The sequence below is a fragment of the Oryza sativa genome, chromosome 2 (assembly GCF_034140825.1).
Source record: "Oryza sativa Japonica Group chromosome 2, ASM3414082v1".
Classification (NCBI taxonomy): Eukaryota; Viridiplantae; Streptophyta; class Magnoliopsida; order Poales; family Poaceae; genus Oryza; species Oryza sativa.
The window spans coordinates 32,953,685-32,972,335 of NC_089036.1; the positions used below are offsets into that span (position 1 = coordinate 32,953,685).

Here is an 18,651-nt window from a genome sequence, read left to right on the forward strand (position 1 = left end):
CAGCCACACACTCTGAATCTTACAAGCAAAGCCAATTCCGCAATTCCCACGACTTGGTACTCGGAGATAGCGGTTGGTCGTAACGGGAGCAGTTAGCCAGTTACCGATGACGCCGTCTCGATCGACGCTCGGGTCGCTCTCGGGGTACGGGGAGGGTAGTCGGCTCCACGCCGTTATAAAAGGCCCTCATCCGCAACGCGGGTCTCTTTCCGGCGTCGCCTTGTCACTCGCTCGCCACCACCCCTCGGCGCCACGGCGAGCAGCGCACCGGGTCCAGGTCAAAAGCGCACGCACCCACATCGCACGGCCGCGTCGCCGTCGTCGCGCGTGAGCCCCCCGTGCCTAGTCAAACCCCACCACGAGCAGAATCCCCCAATCTTCTCGCGATCCGCTCGCTCTGCTGCTGCGCCGCGGGAGCGCGGGGGAGGAGGAGGAGGAAGAGGGAGGGGCACTGGCCATGGCGGCGCGCCAGCGGCCGCAGGCGCAGCTCGCGCGGATCAACGCCATGAGGCACTCCTACACCGCCGCGGGGGACGATGGCTCCGGGGACGACGTGTGTGGGGAGCTCGACGACGGCGGGGGCGAGTACGCGTCGCAGACCAGCTTCCGCATCCGCGGGGGGCGCGGGGCCGCGGAGGTCACCGCCATCTTCCGCAAGCTGGGGCTCTCCGGGCCCGAGGACTTCACCATCCCGCCCGCGGTCTACGCCGCCGCCATGTCCCACCTCTCCAGCTCCGCCCGCCGCCGCGCGTCGCTCGAGGTGGCTTCCCCGCCGGAGCTTCTAGAAGCTTCTCCAGCCGAAGCCGCGGTTCCGATGAATCGGGAAGCAGTCGAGAAGGGGGAGGAAGCTGGTCCGGCCCCCAAATTGGTTCAATCAGAGGTTACAGAAGTTTCCACACGAGCTTATGCAAATGCAACGCCTGCAGCAGAATCGAGCATCAGAGTAGTAGCTCCATCGGCCACCAAATTTGTTCAAGCAGAAGCTATAGAAGTTTCCACACGATCATATGCAAGGCCTGCAGCGAGCGTCAGATCAGTAGCTTCTAAACGAGCTCTGCTGAAGCAGGATAGTGCAGACGAGGACAAGGAGAAAGGTAAATTGGTCAGATTGGATAAATCACGAGAGGAAATTAGAGGAGAGGTGGTTGTGGAGGCGACAAGGGAGACCACCGGTGCCTCGGCTCTGGTCGTGGAGGCGACAAGGGAGTCCACTTCACGTGACATCGAGCATTTGATTTCACCCTCTCCTCACAGGCGGTTTAGGAGAACCATCACGTCCTGGCTTAAGGGAGAGCATCTCGGGAGTGGATCGTTCGGGTCAGTGTATGAGGCTATCAGTGAGTAAGTATCGATCTGCCTACTCTGTCTTGACGATTGCATAATTCGTTTTCATTATGTTTGTTGTTAATATGTTTGCATTTGCTACTGTTTTATGAGAGGAATACAACGAAGAAAGAATATCAATGGTTTTGGACTATGCAGAGAAATCAGAATATGTCATCTGTCTAGTTCACTTAATTGTTGGTATATCAGAATGAGTATTAGCTTCATGTGTCCACCGAACTGAGATTTCACAAATTGGCTGCATCCATTTCAACTTGTTGGGCTATTTATTTTATGCCGGGTTGAATGAAATACTTGAACATACTGATGCAACATATTATCTGAATCATGCGGCTAGCTAAATTTCTTACTCAGTGCTTTTACACTTCATTTGGCAAATTTAATTATTTAGGTGAACCCTTGTGTAGTTCTTTTGTAGCACTGCGTGGATTCCATCTAAACCACTCTTGGAAAATATAACTTCTGTCAACAGTTACTATATAGCCGTGCCTCGTTTTGTTAATAAAAAGCTTCATAATCGACTTTTAACATTTATTTTACAGTGATGGTTTTTTCTTCGCTGTCAAGGAGGTGTCATTGATTGATCAAGGGATCAATGCAAAACAACGCATTGTCCAACTTGAGCATGTGAGTTACCCTGTTTCAAACATTATGTTTGTTATTGAACTATTTAATATCCAAGCAACAATTGTTTTGTTTCAATCCACTGAGAATACTGGTGAATCATTTGGTTCCAGGAGATCTCTCTGTTGAGTCGTTTGGAGCATGAAAACATTGTTCAGTATTTTGGAACAGACAAGGTAATCCTCCTTTCTTATAGATGTTAATTCCATTAAGATTACAGTTGTGAATGTATTCTTTTCGTTTGATTTTAATATTATGTTGCTTTTACTCTGCTAGTTATCTTCATGTAAACAACAGTTGTCTGACTTGAGTTGCTGATTTCGACGTTTACGTTTACTTTGTTGGATAAACATTTTACAGGAAGATGGAAAACTGTATATTTTCCTTGAACTAGTAACTCAAGGCTCTTTGGCAGCTCTATATCAAAAATACCGTTTACAGGACTCACAAGTCTCAGCGTACACAAGGCAGATTTTGATAGGTTTGAACTATCTACACCAGCGGAACGTGTTACACAGGTGCATTACTATAATGCTCTATCAATGTGATAGTGTACTCTAGCTTAGATGTTTTTATTGTTTAGGATTTGCTCAACTGTATTCTTGCTGGCCTATTGATACCCCGTTCTTTCCTATGTTACCAGAGATATTAAATGTGCAAATATCCTAGTGGATTCAAATGGATTAGTTAAACTGGCAGATTTTGGGCTTGCAAAAGAGGTATTTGCTCTATCAAATATCTGATGTAATCAATTTGTCACTAGACTACATGTTGCCCTCACTCTTTCTAATTTGGCATGTCCCAGATGTCAATTTTGAGTCAGGCAAGATCTAGCAAGGGAACTGTTTACTGGATGGCCCCTGAGGTTAGTCTCACAGTTATGCTTTGGTCCTTTTTGTACAACCCATTTACCTTACGCTCCTATTCAGAAGAGTGTAGGTGCTTTACCATTTTATGTTTTAAGCATATTTCTATGCCTGATCTATTATGTTCATATTGTTCACCTCTTTATACTTGTAAGATGTTGCATGGACACATAATTGTATCTCTGTGGTCAAAAAGTCACGGTCTTGCAAGTTCAAGCAATATTTTGCATAAAGTGGTATGTGTCTCCATATTGTACCGAGCGTGTAAATTTTCTGATAGCATGTTCTCATTCAGGTTGCTAAGGCTAAGCCTCATGGACCTCCAGCAGATATATGGAGTCTTGGCTGCACAGTTTTAGAAATGCTGACTGGCAAAGTTCCATACCCTGATATGGAATGGGTGAGTATATCTCTTGTCTTACTTTCCAGTAACAGCATCCCATTTTTAAATACCAAATGCACTGATATACGCGGGCTGCACGCTATTTAATTAAAGGAGCAAAAACATTGATGACAACTTCTTCATGTTGATGACTTGTTTGCTTACATCAGTACGTATGAAGTATATCTTTTTGGGAAAATCAAACATTAGTTTCATCAGGAAAATTTGGGTAGTATTGGATTTAAAAATGTCAGTAGGAAAATTAAACATTTCTATTCAGAACTGCAAACAGCAAATCCACTGTATGTTGCTGTGTTAATTTTCTTATTATCCGGGAATTTGTATTATTACTGTCCGTGATGCAGTCTTTTCTTCTGCTATGTAGACGCATGCTTTGCTTAAAATTGGTAGAGGAATACCACCAGAAATTCCAGCTACACTGTCAGAAGATGCTCGTGATTTCATAATTAAGTGTGTAAAAGTAAATCCAAATGATCGGCCATCTGCTGCTCAGCTGTTGGACCATCCATTTGTCCAGAGATCACTGCAACATAAAGGCGCCTAATCACTCTTGTGTTGCTAACAAACTTGCTTGTACATAAGCTGGTCAGTATTCCATTCTTTCTCATACAAAAATTTCAAGAAATAGGGCGCTATGACTATGATCCTGTATTGCAAACATTAATGGATTTCTCTCTGTTGCATTTCATAGATTTTAATTTTACCTGTGGAAACAGGAAAGCTGTTGATGCTGAGGATGATCCCAAATCCCTTGCCATGATACAGCGGTAGTTTGTAGGAAGTCGAGCTTACAGCATGTGCAAGCTATATTCAACTGAAGATACCTTTCAGGCTGCTGGATCATGTGAACAGAAGATACCTTGTCAGGTGTTTACTCCGTGCCTTCACAACCATCAGGGTGAACAGTTGGTTGTCCAAAGTTTTTAGTGCTGATTGTCAGGGATTATGAGTTCCAGTGCGAACCATCGAACTACGTTTCATGACTTGGATAAAAACTGGGAAAGGTTCAAAAGGAGGATTAGTGGTATCTCGCCTAGTGGCCTATGGAAGCAGCCAAGCAGGGGACGTAGAAAGCTCAGTGCTCACGGCACAGTTAACTTTTCTGACCGCGTTTCTGTACAGCGTTTTTGTACCTGTAAAGTGGCTTCCTTGTGTATGTCATTGACTGTTGACGAGAAAATCCAATTTGTTTTATAGCCATACCGTGAAATTGTCCAGAAAAATCAGTGTGTTTTGCGATAATTCAATTCATGTTGGACTTCACTCCTGTGACTACACAGATGAGGGGGAATCATAGTGGCAGGACAGCTAAATGTACTGAACTACTGATATACAACAGTTCTCTAATCTAACGTCGGCTATCTTTTGACTTCAGAATATCAGTCTTCTGCATTCTCCAGTCTCCAGGGTCTGAATTCATCCCCCATCCAAGCAATCGATTACATGGTCATAATCATGCCCTGCCATCTCATGCATGAGCAACCCAAGCATCTGAGATATCTCCTCCGCCTGTGGATGCGACCGATCGCCGGAGACGAACTCGTGCACGTCGCCGTCGATCTCCACGGCGCTGTAGCCCGGCCTCTTCCTCAGCCCCCGCGCCTTCATCAGGCTCCGGACCTTCCCGGCGCCGTCCCACTTGCCGACGGCGGCGTAGATGTTCGACAGCAGCACGTAGTTGGCGTCGCCGCCGGGGTCCAGCTCGAGCAGGTGCTGCATCAGCTGCTCGGCCATGCCGACGTCCCCGTGCATCCGGCAGCCGGCGAGGAGGGCGCCGAGCACCACCTCGTTTGGCCGCATCGGCATGGTGGTCACCACCCGCATCGCCTCCTCGAGCTGCCCCGACCGGCCGAGCAGGTCGACCACGCAGCCGTAGTGCTCCATCCGCGCCGCGATGCCGTACTCCGCCCTCATCAGGTCGTAGTATCTTAGCCCCTCGTCGGTGAGGCCGCCGTGGCTGCACGCCGTGAGCACGCCGGTGAACGTCACGGCGTCCGGCTTGAACCCCTCCCTCCGCATCGCCTCGAAGTGCTCGACGGCGTCCGCGCACCGGCCGTTGGCGGCGAACCCAACGATCATCGAGTTCCAGGAGACCACCGTCCGCTTCCTCATTCCGCTGAACACCTGCCGCGCGAGCTCCACCTGCCCGCACCGCGCGTACATGTCGATGAGCGAGTTGGCTATCCTGACGTTGCGCTCCAGCCCCTGCCGGACCACGAGCCGGTGCACCCACATCCCGAGCCCCAGCGCGCCGACCTCGGCGCACGCGGAGATGACGGCTATCAGCGTGACGTAGTCCGGCTCGACACCGTCCAGAAGCATGGCGCGGAAGCAGTCGATGGCCTCGTCGTGGCGCCCGTTCTTGACGCACCCGTCGATGAGAGCCGTCCAGGAGACCTTATCCGGCGCCGGCATTCCGTCGAACACCTCGAACGCGGCGGCGACGAGGCCGTTCCGCATGAGGCCGGAGATCACCGTGTTGTAGGTGACGGCGGACCTCACGGGCATGGCGTCGAACAGCTGGAGGGCGAGGTGGGGCAAGCGGGACGCGAAGTAGAAGCGCACGAGGCAGGTGGAGAGGAGGAGGTGGGAGGGGAAGAGCTTGAGCACGCGGGCGTGGACGGAGAGCGCGAGGCGGCGGGCGAGCGGGGAGGACGGGGAGTCGGCGCAGGCGGAGAGGACGGTGAGAAGGGTGACGTCGTTGGGGACGGGCGCCGCGGGGGAGGAGAGCATGGCGGAGAGCGCAGCGGCCGCCGCGGGGAGGTCGCCCTGCTTCGCCGGGCGCGCGATGGCGGACGTCCATGAGGCGACGTCTCGCGGCGGCCGGCGGCGAGGTTTAGGGGTTGGGTTCTGAGGAGGTTGGGGAAGGGCAAGGGAAGGAGGGGCTACGACGGCCATGAGGTAAGGTCTATGGCTGAGGGCTGAGGCATTTCCCCGCGGGCACGTTGGCACGGAGCCTTTGCTCTCCCCTGGTTTCTTCAGGTTTTCTTCAGAATTCATCCCCTTTTATCCTGGTTTCATTAGCATCCCAATGATATGTTGGCGATACAATTCACAACATATATAGATCCTGTTCATTTCTCCAACAAGAGTTGGATAAAGATAAAGATTTTCATGGCACGGTTTTTAAACTGATAAACAGTATGTGTCATGCGAAAACTTTCTATATGAAAGTTGCTCTGAAATATCATATTGATCTATTTTTCAAGTTTGTAATAATTAAAACTTAACCAATCATACGTTAGTATCACCTCGTTTTACGTAAAAAAACTTAAATCTTCATCTACACCTTTATCTTCTAACTATGCCTGAATAAACACAACAGTCTGGTTTTCAGTTGAAGACTATAAGGTACGACGTGCATATGGAGCCACAAAATGAAAATATGCAGAAAAGAGAAAGCAACATACTGCCAATACGAGGGGGCAAGCCATATGCATCAAAACCACAAAAGGAGGCAAATCAAAGTCTAAATGATATTTTTGAACTTCCTTAACGAAAAGAAATTACATACAGCACAAGAAGCATCTTGCACTAGATAATTGCGCACAGCTGAACATAATTCTGCAGTCCAGTTCTTCAGTAAATCTAGTGAAAGTCAGATACAGAAGAAAGTTGCTTAAGGGAGGTGTATGGCTGGAGGGCAGATTCATTGGACCATCGGATCAGGGTTCCCAGCTGCAAGTATGTCCAGCAACGAGTTCTGGGGCTCCAGCTCTTCATGCCACAGTTGTAGTTTGTCTCCAGGGTGAAATTTCCTCGAAACACCATCTGCGTTTATCTGCAAGATTATCATATCCATAAGTTCAAGAATCATTGGTCTTTCAGAAAAGTAATAGCATTTTAAGCAAAGATAACAAGACATGCCTCAACTTAAAATTTACTTTGCCACATGCTACACATTTTCAGAAAAAGGAAGAGCTACAAGAAAATGCAATCAAAGCAAATAGATGCCCAACAAGGACATAAGAAAATTTGTTACTAATGCTTCCAATCATCCAATGTCTTGTCTACAATACCCTAACACATTTTAGTAAAAGAGTAAAACAGGTCTGAATGAAGTATAAGGGATATATCACACTGAAATATTATCCATTTTTGGCAAGAAAACCAGTCCATGGAAGTTAAAAAAGGCCAACTTTTTCATTTTAAGTTTCATCTGATACTATATTCTATGGCCATCACAGCAAACAGCATGACAAATATAGCATAGAAATTTACATGTTTGTATGAAGTCAACTAAAGCAATCAGTTCCGGTATCTGATGTTTCAAAATATCTACAACAAGGGAACAGACAATGACAATAAGGACGAAAAAAGGGAGCACTTACAGTGACGGTACGAACAACCCCTCCACTAGCACCATCACGGGCTATAGCAAGGGAAACTACCTTAACCACAAACTTCTGTAAAGATGAAGAGGAAAATTAAGTAATAAGAGATGTGATGCAGCCAGCAATATTATACAGGGAACACTGAAGTGATGGAAAATGATCTTTGCACTCTATGAATCTGGACATATAAATAATTTGTGATATTTTCATTAAATCATGGCAAAAATGCTGACAAACTATCTCTTATTACTCATGGATTACGACTGTTTGATATTTAGATGATGTACCTCAGCTTCTTCCTGGGACATGCCCTCCTTCCATTCGTGGTCAAGCAATCCATAGAGGTAACTAGAGCCTGAACCTGCAAAACTCAGAAATAGCATCTGGTGTCAGGCAAACAGCAAACAGGGGCTTGGGAAAATTTTATAGTCAATGATTATAACAGGGCAGGGTTGCACAGGACAGTGTTGGTAAACAAAAAAGAATGAGGCAAGCTAATTCAAGACATCAACAAATAAAGAAAGAAATGAATCTTGCTAACTGCAAAAGATTGCTTCTGCTTTGCTTGAAAAAATTAAACTGCTCAGGTAAGTTTGAAAAAAAATATCTCATAACTAATTGGCTTATACTATTGAACTGACAAATTATTCTTGTACGATATGTAGATATGTTATATATAGACACAAATGTTGGTGGGAAATATGTTTCCCATTAGATTACTCTGAGCCCAATGAAGAGACATTTGCCATAATATATATACCTCCGATTGCAAATGGTTGCCTCAGAATTGTTCCACCAAGGGGGACTGAGAAAATTTGGCCTCCCTCATATTTATCCCATCCACCAACAATCATGCCAGCTTGCAACATGTTCTGAAAAATAAAAAAAATGGTAAAAAAAAAACCATTGCGACAATAAAACAACAACTTAAAATCGTGTATCAGAGAAACCATTGCGACAATAAAACAATAACTTAAAAAATCGTGTATCAGAGAAAGAATTTCATCTCATGTAGTCATGGAGTTATTGGATCGCAGAATGCTATAGAAAATATACCTTGTTCTGATAAGCCAACAACCTAATTAAGTTGGCTGCAACTTTCACGGTAGCTGGCTGCCCAAGCTGAATTCTGAAAATGGAGGGAAAATTTAGCATGAACTGTCTTGCACATCAAATGTTTCCAGTAACTAGTAGAACAATATATATGAAGAGTTCATTCAACTTCTTCCTATTCGCTTCAAGGGGACAACTTACGTGTGTTGGTGGAGAAAATAGCGTACATAATCGGAAATTACTTGTGTATCAGCAGCCTGTGAGACAGAGAGAAACAAATATTTACATGTGAATACTACTGGACTCTTGGAAATGCCTTAGCTGATAATAATTAGAAGCCGACTACTAACAACTACAGAATAAATGAATCAAAGTAAAATATTGACAATGAGAGTGTAACTTATGAGAGGGCAATGAATGACTGGGAAAACCGATCAAGATGACATGACACAGTATAACAAAAGAACATATATAACTTGATGAATAGGAAGCTCGTGATTTCCCAATATCTTATGGCCACAGTACAATGAGACAACATGAAAAAGGAGTAAAGTCCCTAATATAGATACTTACAGATCCAGAGCGGCAGATGTACACATTGTCAGTTAGCTGAGTAATCTTGTCCGACGCACGGTTTGCCACATACATTCCTAAGAATTAATACCAGACAACAAAGGGTATATTAAAGGAAAGTAACAAAAACCAACATAGTACGTCAACATAACATCGATTTCAGTTGGTTCAGAACATGCACATCTAAGATAACAAGTCAGAACATCAAAATCATCTAAGAAAGCTTGTTAATCATGTAGACACGAGACCCAATGTTCTAAATTTCCAAAACAGCAACATCACGCTAAACACCAATCGTGTACACTTTTCTGACTCTTCACTCTTCAGGGCCAAACGAGAACTATATGGACAGAAAAATACAACTGGAACAATTGGTGTTGTTTCTAGTTTCCTCTAATGCTACAGTCACGATTTTTTCACATATCTGCCATACAAGTTTTAGCACGCATTCTACTCGTCACATACAGATTTAAGCAGGATAAATTAGTGGTAAGAAGCAATTTTCCATCAACACTACATTACGTGATCCACTGTGGACGCTATATATATATTACAACTAATAATCTCATAAGTCACAAACCTAAAACAGTAAAACTTGAATCAGGATCGCAGAGGCTAACAATCACTACTCCTATTCCCCCCATCCCCCGCGATTTTGCATCAAAATTGGGCCCGCGACGCCACCGGCTCCACGTTAAACCCCAACCACATCAATGGAAGAGATCTCCCGCATCGGGAGGTGTCGAGGCATACCGGTGCTGGTTCTGGAATCGGCGGCGAGGACGACGCCGCCGTCGTAGCAGACGCCGACGATGGTGGTCCCCATCCGGTGCTCCCCGGAGGTGGGATTGTCTCCCGCTGCGGCGGAGGGGGCGCCCATGAGAGAGGCGTCCATGGCTGGCCGGGGGCGGGGGCGAGATCGGCGGTGGCGGAAAACCCTAGCTTAGCTGCGCGGCGGCGAGATGCGAGTCGAGGCGCTCCTTTCAGTCGCGCGAGCGAGAAGAGACCAGACGGCGAGAGAGCTGTGTATGTTACGGTTTTGGGCTCTGGTCTGGCCTCCCCCGCAAGAAAGAACACGAAACGGAGACGAGACGAGGACGTGACTGGGTCGGAGTTGTCGCGTGCTGGTGCGGTTCGACCCGATGGCACCACGAGCCGGTGCAACCACATACCGACTTCCCGAGCCCGACCGAGGTCGGGTCGGAGATGACGTCAGCTTGACGTAGTCCGCATCGACGATATCCCACAGCATAACTCAGATTCAACACTACTTACTTCCAAAAAAAATAATTTACATAGTATATGATGTAACATATACTACGAATCTTAACAACTTGTATTCCCTCCATTCTAAAATATAAGAACTTATTTGATATGTAGGGAAAAACAACAATTTTAGAGGATTTTAATCATATAAGAATATTTCATATGGATGCCTTTGAAATAAAGGATTGAATTCCTATCATTTTAAAATTCCTATGAAATGGACAATCCTATATAGATTTTGAAGGAAACTTGAAAAGAGCTCTAATCTATTGAAGATTTTCCCTTGAGCCTATCCCTCTCATCTGACTCATATGTTTTCATGCATTTTGCAATCCTTTATTTTGTAGTTGAATTCATTTTTGTTTTTTCCATGCCTGCGATCCAAAGAGTCCCTAAAGGATTTTGATCGAATGGGACACATCTAACACTATAAATTTGGTTAGAACATCCTAGTTCTACTAATTTTGATAGAACATCTTAGCACTACGAAATTGGACAAAGCTATTCATAATAATATGATGTGTCCCATCTAACTAAAATCACTTATATTTTGGGATATAGAAAGTATATTACATCTCATATTATGTTAACTTATTTTGGGATGAAGGGAGCAGAGAAAAAAAAAGTTGCAATGTACTCTACAAAAACAGCATTGGAGGAAACTGCAAGCACTAAACAGATATCACAACCACCTTACTGTAAACAACTGAGGAGGAAAGCAATACACAGAAATCAAATGCATTGATTAAAATCGATATACATATTTCACCGGTTGATCCATACAGCAAAACTGGAAAAAATAACTCTTCAATTTAGTATTTACAAACCAAGACTCTGTACATCACCTGCTGAATGTTTTACAGCCATTTACATGTACATACATCAGACGACCCATACTGTACATTGGCAAGAAAATACGAAATTAATAAATCGAACATGTTGGCATTACAATTTACAACTTTACATAGACCGATCAACTATGCCTGAATAAGTACACCAATCTGGTTGTCAGTTGAAGTCTTGAAGCCGCAGAGAAAACTCAAATATGCAGAAAAGAATAACTAACATACCCCCAATATGAAGGACAAGCCCCATATGCATCAGAGCCACAAAAAAGAGGCAATTAAAGTATAAACGATATTCTTTTTGAACTTCCTTGATGAAAAGAAATTACATATCGGAAATGAAGCATCTTGCACTTGATAATGGTGCGCAAATGAACACAACCAAAAACCTGCTTGGCTGCTTCATCTGACGTTTCAACAATCAAGTTCTGCTCATGCCAACAACCTACAAAGCTGAGCAACCTAAGAAAAACACAGCCCTTCTTACAACAGTCAAATCTGATCCATATCTGACAACAACGTTGGAAGTGTTATTGTCCAACCTGAAAACATATCAAGGCTTTTCTGTCGTGCTGGTAGACAGATCCAATCTCTCAAACCTCAGTATTAATTCTAATGAATTTGGACTTCATATATTCTACCACAAGCTCATTCCAGTCTGACAGGGAAGCAAATGGCAGCAAACCAGCCAAGCATGGGAGAATAACCGACAGGACAGTATAAAATGTGTATCGGCAAACCCGATATGGTAAATCAGACGCCTTCGTTCTGTCAGTCACTGAAATAGGACCATAAAGCATGCGGTATAAAAGAGATGGCCTGCTGTTCCCAAATAAATGGATGAAGCAGAGAATCTCCCAGAAAAAGAGCCAGACATTTCCATCCCCGCCTAGTGTGTCAACGCAGAACCTTCCGACAGAACCACAGAGAACTCCCAATAACATAACATTGAACGTTATTGGCATGTTTGGTCCAGTCATTGCAGAACGCTGGAATATCAACCAAGCAATCAAGAGAATCATTAACATGCCAAATGACATCCTTGTTGCTGCTATTAAATGACACCTGAAAAACAGCAAACCCGAATTGAAAGCTGATACTGAATTTGGCATCCACCAAGATTTAGGTTCCTGCCAAAAAAAAAGTGGGTTAAAGAGATTAGTTCATAGCACAAATATTTACTAGCAGTTAGTAGCGAAAAATGATGGGACATACCCTTGAAGCCGCTGCACAAGCTGCAGTAACAGCAGTTATCCGCTTGTACGAATAAATATAGGTTCCATAACCAAAACAGACAGACATAAATACCACTGCGGTAAGGAGCAAATCTATAAGCCTCCTGAGGAGTTCAGCATGTCTTGTGTCCTCCATTTGCGTCCTAAATTTTTCCTCTCTGAAAGAAGCTTTCTGAAATCCCATAGAAATTTTGATCTTCTCTAGCATGTGTGAGTATGAGCTGAGAGCTATCTGAGATTGCTTCAATTGCAATTTCCTCATGTTTAGTCCTATTTCAAGTTCCTTGAGCTCATTTGAACGAGTCTGCTCATTCAGAGATCTCTCAAATACATTAAGAATGTGCCTATCAAATTCTGGACTAGCTTTATTATGAGGTAGTTTAACCAACTGCTGATCGGTGCCCGCATGAAGAATGATTTGATTATCCATTGAACTTAACGATGTACTCTCCTGGATATCATGTACCGGCCTTTTTGAATCAGCACCACTCAATTTGATTTCAGCAGCAGAAGTACCATCTTCGTGAGAAAACCGAGAGTTATCTTGCTCATAGACAGGTGTCTCATTAATTAAATGAAGTGTCCTCAATGTACTTCCAAATGATTTCTCAAAGTTTTTCGTGAAGTTGTCGAATCTATCACCATATATCTGCAGAATAACGTAAGTCAGATATGTAAAAAAACCTGTCTAAGTGTAATCACAGACAAGGAAATGAACCATTCATACATTTGTCAAGGACTCTTTCACTGCTGACGTGCACATCTGCATCAAGATTCAGAGTTAGCATACCTGAAGTTCTGTTATAGTCCATGGCCATCATTTGTAGAAAGGCTAATTACATGAACTGTGTACCTTTGAAAGGAAATCAGGTTGTAATCTTCCTTCAGAGCAACTGCTTCTATTAAGGACCTGAAACAGGATAAGGTCAGTTCTTGTTAATTACGAGTAAGAAAAGGTTAAACCATACAAGCTGAATCCATGCTTCAGAACCACAGTTCTCTACTGGAGAGCCCAAGAAATTCATTTGATTCATTTTTGTAAATAAACAACTTCATTTTAATTTGGCTTGGATGTATTTCATCATCCTAATGGCGAGACGATCATCCAGAGAACAGAAGGATTACATATCTGAGCCTACGCTTCAAAACACACGCTTCTGTTCATTAGTGCCGTCCCATGTAAATTTGCTTAATTCAATTTGGTTATATAAACGACTTTAGTTGAATTTAGATGCAATGTGAAAAGACGCCCAAAATGAGTTCCGGAGCAAAAGAATATCTCTACTTCTCCATCCTAAATTCATAATCCAATGACCGTCCCAGCAAGGCAAGAATTGGGTGAACCACATGAGGAGGGTAAAAACCGAACCTTTCCGCCGCGACTAAACAAGAAACCAGTCAAGAATCGAAGCGAACGCGCACCTGGGCAAGAACCGCCGCGAAGGACATCCCGAGAGGCAGCGCGAGGTCCTGCGCGCCGTCGGCGGCGCCCCTCCCATCCCCTCCAGTCGCAAGCAGCGGTCTCCGGAGCCTCTGCCGCCGCCGCCGCAGGCGCACCCCCTTCTGCAGCCGGGACGCGGAGCCGTACGACGACGCCGACGAGGACGCCCCGCCGGACTCCGGCGAGCCACCGCCGTCGCAGCAGGCCCCGTCCATAATAAGGGAGCGTGGCGGCGAGGCAGAGGCGGTAGGGTTTAGTTGCCGCGCCGCAATTTCTTCGCCTCGACCGGTGCGCGACCCGCTCTCCGGTGGGCTTCTCATAACGGGGGAGAGAGAGAGTCTAGGAAAGGCAAGTCAAAATGGGAACGCGACGCGGAACGGCTTCGGGGTCGCGTCGCGTCACGGTGCGGTTTACGTTAGCCGTTAAGCAAACTCGGAAATTCTGAGCAAACTTTGTGCCGTTTTGTGCGTGTATATTAGGCTTTTGGCCTGGTTTCCATTAAGGAAAAATGTTGTAAGGAAGGAAAGCAGTGTTAAATTATTATAGGAATATTATTTAAACTACTGGTGTTGTAGTATCCACGAAGTTTACCGTGTCATTTGAAATTTCTAAGAAGGTTTCACAAACTTTTTCCGAAATATTTGCCCGTCAAAAAACATGCACTGAAAGATCAAAAAACTTTCTTCAAGTTTTCGAGAGAAGTTGGTCAGTAGCTTTGGGCCCTGCACTGCCACTCGGTCTTTGCAGGCCGGTGCACATCAAGATTGGGCTGGATACTCCGCTATCAACGGGTTCCGCACCCACAAGGCCCGTTACGCTGCTGATTTTGCTTGCGCGCGAACCGGATTCGATGGCACGAAATCTCGTTCAATCCTCCCTTGATTAACCTGACGATTACCTTAACATATCTGCCACTTATTTATAACCACCTCATCCCATAATCCCATCCTCATCCAAGAGAAGATAGATATCCATCAATCAAATAACCATGGATGATGCGGCGGGTAGACCACCGCGCCCGGCGGCGAGGTGCCCACAGGCTGGCCGGCGGCCGACCTGCCGCCGATCACCAACCGCGACGGCCTCATTGTATCCCGATCCAGCTGAAGCGGCGGCGGACGTGGCTGATGATTGCTCGGTCTCCCGCCGCACATCATGGCCGACGAGGAGGCCATCGAGGATGTCGATCATGAAGACGTTCGCCGGGCTGGTCCGCATCATATCGACCGGTGGCTCGACCTGACGGATGGGAAGACGACGCACGCGGCTCGTCTGCGAGGTGGACGTACGTCGTCGCCGAACCATGCGAGGTGCCGCGCGTCCTCGCGCTCCACCTCGTGCCCAAGTGGCTCGTCACCGTCGTGCTGCGGAGACGCGACGACGACGCCTCCGATGACGGCTGTGACGGCGAGTCGGCTAAGGCCTTGTTCGGCACGCATGTTTCCAATCCAGGCCAGGAATTGATCAAGGCCAGGTTTCAGTGGATCCGGGTGGATTCACTGGAACCACCTGTGGATTGAATCCATTCCTTTTTTCAATCCACCTCTTCAAAAATCTGTGTTCGGTTTGACCTGGAATGGAATGAAGCCATTCAAGCTGCCGTGGATTGTCGATCGATCAGATCCAGTGATTCAGAACTCAAAACATTCAGTTAATGTCATCACTCATTAGAATTCAGAATCATGCACATTTCTAATTTCTAACAGTAATAGTATATTGCAGGAGTTAATTAACCAAAATTCCCAAATAGAAAGACAGGGAACACCCTGAATAGCATCAGGACAATTCTTCACCATATTCAGTTGCTGTCATCATTCATCAGAATTCAGAACATCATGCATATTTCTATCTAGTTAAGCATGAACAGTAATATATTTCAGGATTAAGCACATTCTTTTCAGGACTATATCACTAATCAATCTGGCTTCGCCTTCCTCCGGTCCCTCTGGTAGCAATCCATCGGCATTTGGGAATATCAATTGATTATCCGCTGCAGCCATAGCAAAGAAATCTTGCGGTTAAGACTTAGACAGTGTGATATAGAAGCAGTACAACTCTTGCAAGTAAAAACAGAGCAAGTAAAAATACAATAGAGCTGTTGAACTTCACACTTATTATCCATTTTACAAGTTTGTTTGCATGCATTCAAACAAACTTGGGGGATCTGCATTTGTGTTATCATCATAAAAGGGCTATCCTATGTGGACACAACATTTGATATCTTCAGATTCGAAAAAACCAAACTTGTCGGCTTATATAATAAGTAGATATGTGAAGTCTAATACAACATAATATCAAGTAAATTCAAAAGAAAATTTGGTAATGAACAGAGAATTTCCATTTATTCACATGTTTGAGTTTTTTAATTAGCCTAAACTACCCAGAGCTTAGAAAGAAAATGGTCCTATTCCAGGACTTAGATGTAATTGAAAAATATGAGCCTATTTGTTGTTGTCATTTATTACAGACTACATAAGAGGCAATTTAGCTGAAAAAAATGTTAAGATACTGCACTGTAGTTGCCAGAATGAGGCAGCCAAAAAAGAGGCAACAAAATCATCTTCCTACTGCAGTTCAATTTATATTTCAGCATCGATGCGCAAAGCTTTCTTCTCCAAATAAAGCAGAAAAATATGCTTGTTAATGATGTTTGCTGATAACAGGGGCTGGTTTGTTAATGGATCACTAGCAGGATTGCAGTTTCCACCACCCTCAACAATAGTTGTCAGTAATGCCAGGCCTTCATGTCTGTTGAAAACGCCTGAAGCTTCCTGCAAATTCTGGTTATGAGGTGCAAATTGTCATGCATGATGATCCTCAGAGAAAGAGGATGGCCCCATCGGAACAAGGACAATCTACAATGATATATGCAGAGAAAGGGAGAAGGGACCAAAGCATCTGATGGAAAATGGCTAAGATTTAATGAATCATAAACAGAAAGATGGAAATAGAAAAGGTTTATAATTAGCATAGTAGTTTGTTGAGGCAGCCAGTGCTGGCTAAAATTAAGTATCCAAGCTAAAAAGCAGCTAATCCATGAGGACATGTGGTTATCAAAATCTGAATAATGAACAGAAATGCCATCAAGAACTGACAAAAACTGGTTATCAAAGGATCTTTTCTTATGCAACACTGAATTTAATAACAATCTTGACTTAGCCTGGCTTGGGTGAGTACAAAAACAGAGATGGAGCACCAGTCCAGTTACAGTGACATGTTTTTTTTTCAGCATAATTTCCTGGTTCATTCGAGAAGAAGACAAACTGAAAGGGAAGCTGGTTGACAGATCCATGGCTATGCAACACATCGATCCTTCAGCCAAGATCTAGGGCAAGAAACAGAACCAAGAACCTAGGGCTCTTCCACCAAGAATCCCCCGCAACACTGCAAGAACCTAAACCACAGACCAAATCTCCAAGAACCCATCACGATTCCCCCATCCCCACCCCCTACGCGGATCGGAATCCCCAACAAACACCAGCCCTTGGAAAGCCCTCATTTGGGCGGAAGAAGAGCAGCAGCAGCACAAGAACCCTAGCAAGCAAAAACCAAGGAGGCGGCGGTGGCGTGCTACAGCGGCAGGGGAGGAGGCGGTGGCCAAGAACCCTAGCAAGCAACAACCCTAGCGCCGGGGAGAGAAAGGAACAAGGAAGACGACGGTGATGCGTTACTGGCGAGAAGGCGGCGGAGAGCGTGGACGTCGGATGGGAAGCGGGTCGTCGTCGCCGTCGCCTCTCGCGTCGCCAGCCGCATGCCGTCGCCTCTTCGCTTCTCCTCTCGCGTCGCCTCGCGTCCGGATTGGAACCGGAGGGTCAGAGGTGGGGAATGGATCCGGGCCAGGAACAGGGGGAGGCAGGCCAAACCGGGCCCGTTTCCAATCCGGGCCGGCCGAAACGAACGACGCTTCCGGGCCAGACCAGATTTGGAAACGGGCCGCTTCGTTCCGGCCGGAACTGAGGCCGTTCCGGGCCGTTCCTGGCGCTGCCGAACGAGGCCTAAGATGGAGATGCTGCCGTGGTTGGATCGTCTGGCCGTCCAATGCAGCCACGATTTTTTTTATGGCGGTGAGAATAAAACCATCCGTTGTTCTTGGTGATTATGGAAATTAACCGGAACAGGTTCTGATAACTCTCCGCGAGGAGAGCGCCGCGGCGTCGGTAGCGGGCGGCACGGCGAGTTCCCGTGGCGATCGACGAAATGGGCCGGAACGGTAATGCGGCCTACGTGCGGAAATATTGGTCGGAACTGGATTCCCACGTCGCGAATGTTGGGCTGATATCGCGCTATGGACAGACCACAAACTACCAGCCCAGTAACGACGATCTGGGCCTGAGCCAGATTCCCGTGAACTGTGCCGATATGTTGGGCCGGCCTCAGCAATTGTGGGCTGACCAATTTGTGGGTTCCAGCTCCACATGTCCTGGAGCTGAACCAACCAAACATTTGTAGCTCTAGCTAAAACAAGAGCGGAGCTCGCGAAGCTCGGTGGAGCATTTTTATAAAATGAACTAGAGAGGCAAAGTTAGGTTTAGACTACTCAACAATTACACTCCAGATTCAACTCCTGGATCCATTGTAACTGGCTTTTTTTTCAAAATCAAAAATCAGACCAAGCGAAAAATTAAGAGACCTAAAGTGAACTTATTCCACCCAGATGGTGCTCTGGA

At 45.6% G+C, this 18,651-nt stretch overlaps 5 protein-coding genes and 1 long non-coding RNA gene across 8 annotated transcripts; 1 reads left to right on the forward strand and 5 right to left on the reverse strand.

Annotated features, from left to right (window-relative positions):
• The first annotated feature begins 211 nt into the window (after positions 1–211).
• LOC4330859 (mitogen-activated protein kinase kinase kinase 1) lies at positions 212–4,437 on the forward strand. Of its 3 annotated transcripts, none has more exons than XM_015770311.3 (9): positions 212–1,341; positions 1,887–1,971; positions 2,082–2,144; positions 2,329–2,486; positions 2,612–2,687; positions 2,774–2,833; positions 3,130–3,234; positions 3,602–3,822; positions 3,929–4,437. In XM_015770311.3, the coding sequence occupies exons 1-8, from the start codon at positions 458–460 to the stop codon at positions 3,779–3,781; spliced, it is 1,611 nt and encodes a 536-aa protein (XP_015625797.1). In that variant the 5' UTR covers positions 212–457; the 3' UTR covers positions 3,782–3,822; positions 3,929–4,437. The 3 variants fall into 3 exon arrangements, with proteins under 3 accessions (XP_015625797.1, XP_015625796.1, XP_066163397.1); XM_015770310.3 differs by having other exon boundaries at positions 3,954–4,437; XM_066307300.1 differs by lacking the exon at positions 3,602–3,822 and having other exon boundaries at positions 3,954–4,437.
• Positions 4,438–4,447: 10 nt separating this feature from the next.
• Positions 4,448–6,267, reverse strand: LOC4330860 (pentatricopeptide repeat-containing protein At1g05750, chloroplastic). Its single transcript, XM_015770312.3, has one exon. It carries the CDS (start codon positions 6,235–6,237, stop codon positions 4,654–4,656), a length of 1,584 nt encoding a protein of 527 aa, XP_015625798.1. The 5' UTR covers positions 6,238–6,267; the 3' UTR covers positions 4,448–4,653.
• Positions 6,268–6,644: 377 nt separating this feature from the next.
• LOC4330861 (proteasome subunit beta type-6) lies at positions 6,645–10,232 on the reverse strand. Its single transcript, XM_015770314.3, has 8 exons — positions 9,951–10,232; positions 9,198–9,274; positions 8,826–8,881; positions 8,628–8,700; positions 8,332–8,443; positions 7,859–7,932; positions 7,569–7,643; positions 6,645–7,018 (listed from the first exon to the last, which is right to left on the reverse strand). The coding sequence occupies exons 1-8, from the start codon at positions 10,090–10,092 to the stop codon at positions 6,887–6,889; spliced, it is 741 nt and encodes a 246-aa protein (XP_015625800.1). The 5' UTR covers positions 10,093–10,232; the 3' UTR covers positions 6,645–6,886.
• A 953-nt stretch (positions 10,233–11,185) lies between these two features.
• LOC4330862 (protein CPR-5) lies at positions 11,186–14,307 on the reverse strand. Its single transcript, XM_015767592.3, has 5 exons — positions 13,966–14,307; positions 13,397–13,453; positions 13,271–13,306; positions 12,524–13,192; positions 11,186–12,438 (listed from the first exon to the last, which is right to left on the reverse strand). Exons 1-5 carry the CDS (start codon positions 14,302–14,304, stop codon positions 11,902–11,904), a joined length of 1,638 nt encoding a protein of 545 aa, XP_015623078.1. The 5' UTR covers positions 14,305–14,307; the 3' UTR covers positions 11,186–11,901.
• Positions 14,308–15,731: 1,424 nt separating this feature from the next.
• Positions 15,732–17,790, reverse strand: LOC136355390 (uncharacterized). Its single transcript, XR_010739630.1, has 2 exons — positions 17,656–17,790; positions 15,732–15,974 (listed from the first exon to the last, which is right to left on the reverse strand). It is a non-coding gene; the product is annotated as an uncharacterized lncRNA (long non-coding RNA).
• On the reverse strand, positions 15,732–17,790 carry LOC4330863 (uncharacterized). Its single transcript, XM_015767658.3, has one exon. It carries the CDS (start codon positions 17,289–17,291, stop codon positions 16,710–16,712), a length of 582 nt encoding a protein of 193 aa, XP_015623144.1. The 5' UTR covers positions 17,292–17,790; the 3' UTR covers positions 15,732–16,709.
• Positions 17,791–18,651: the final 861 nt, after the last annotated feature.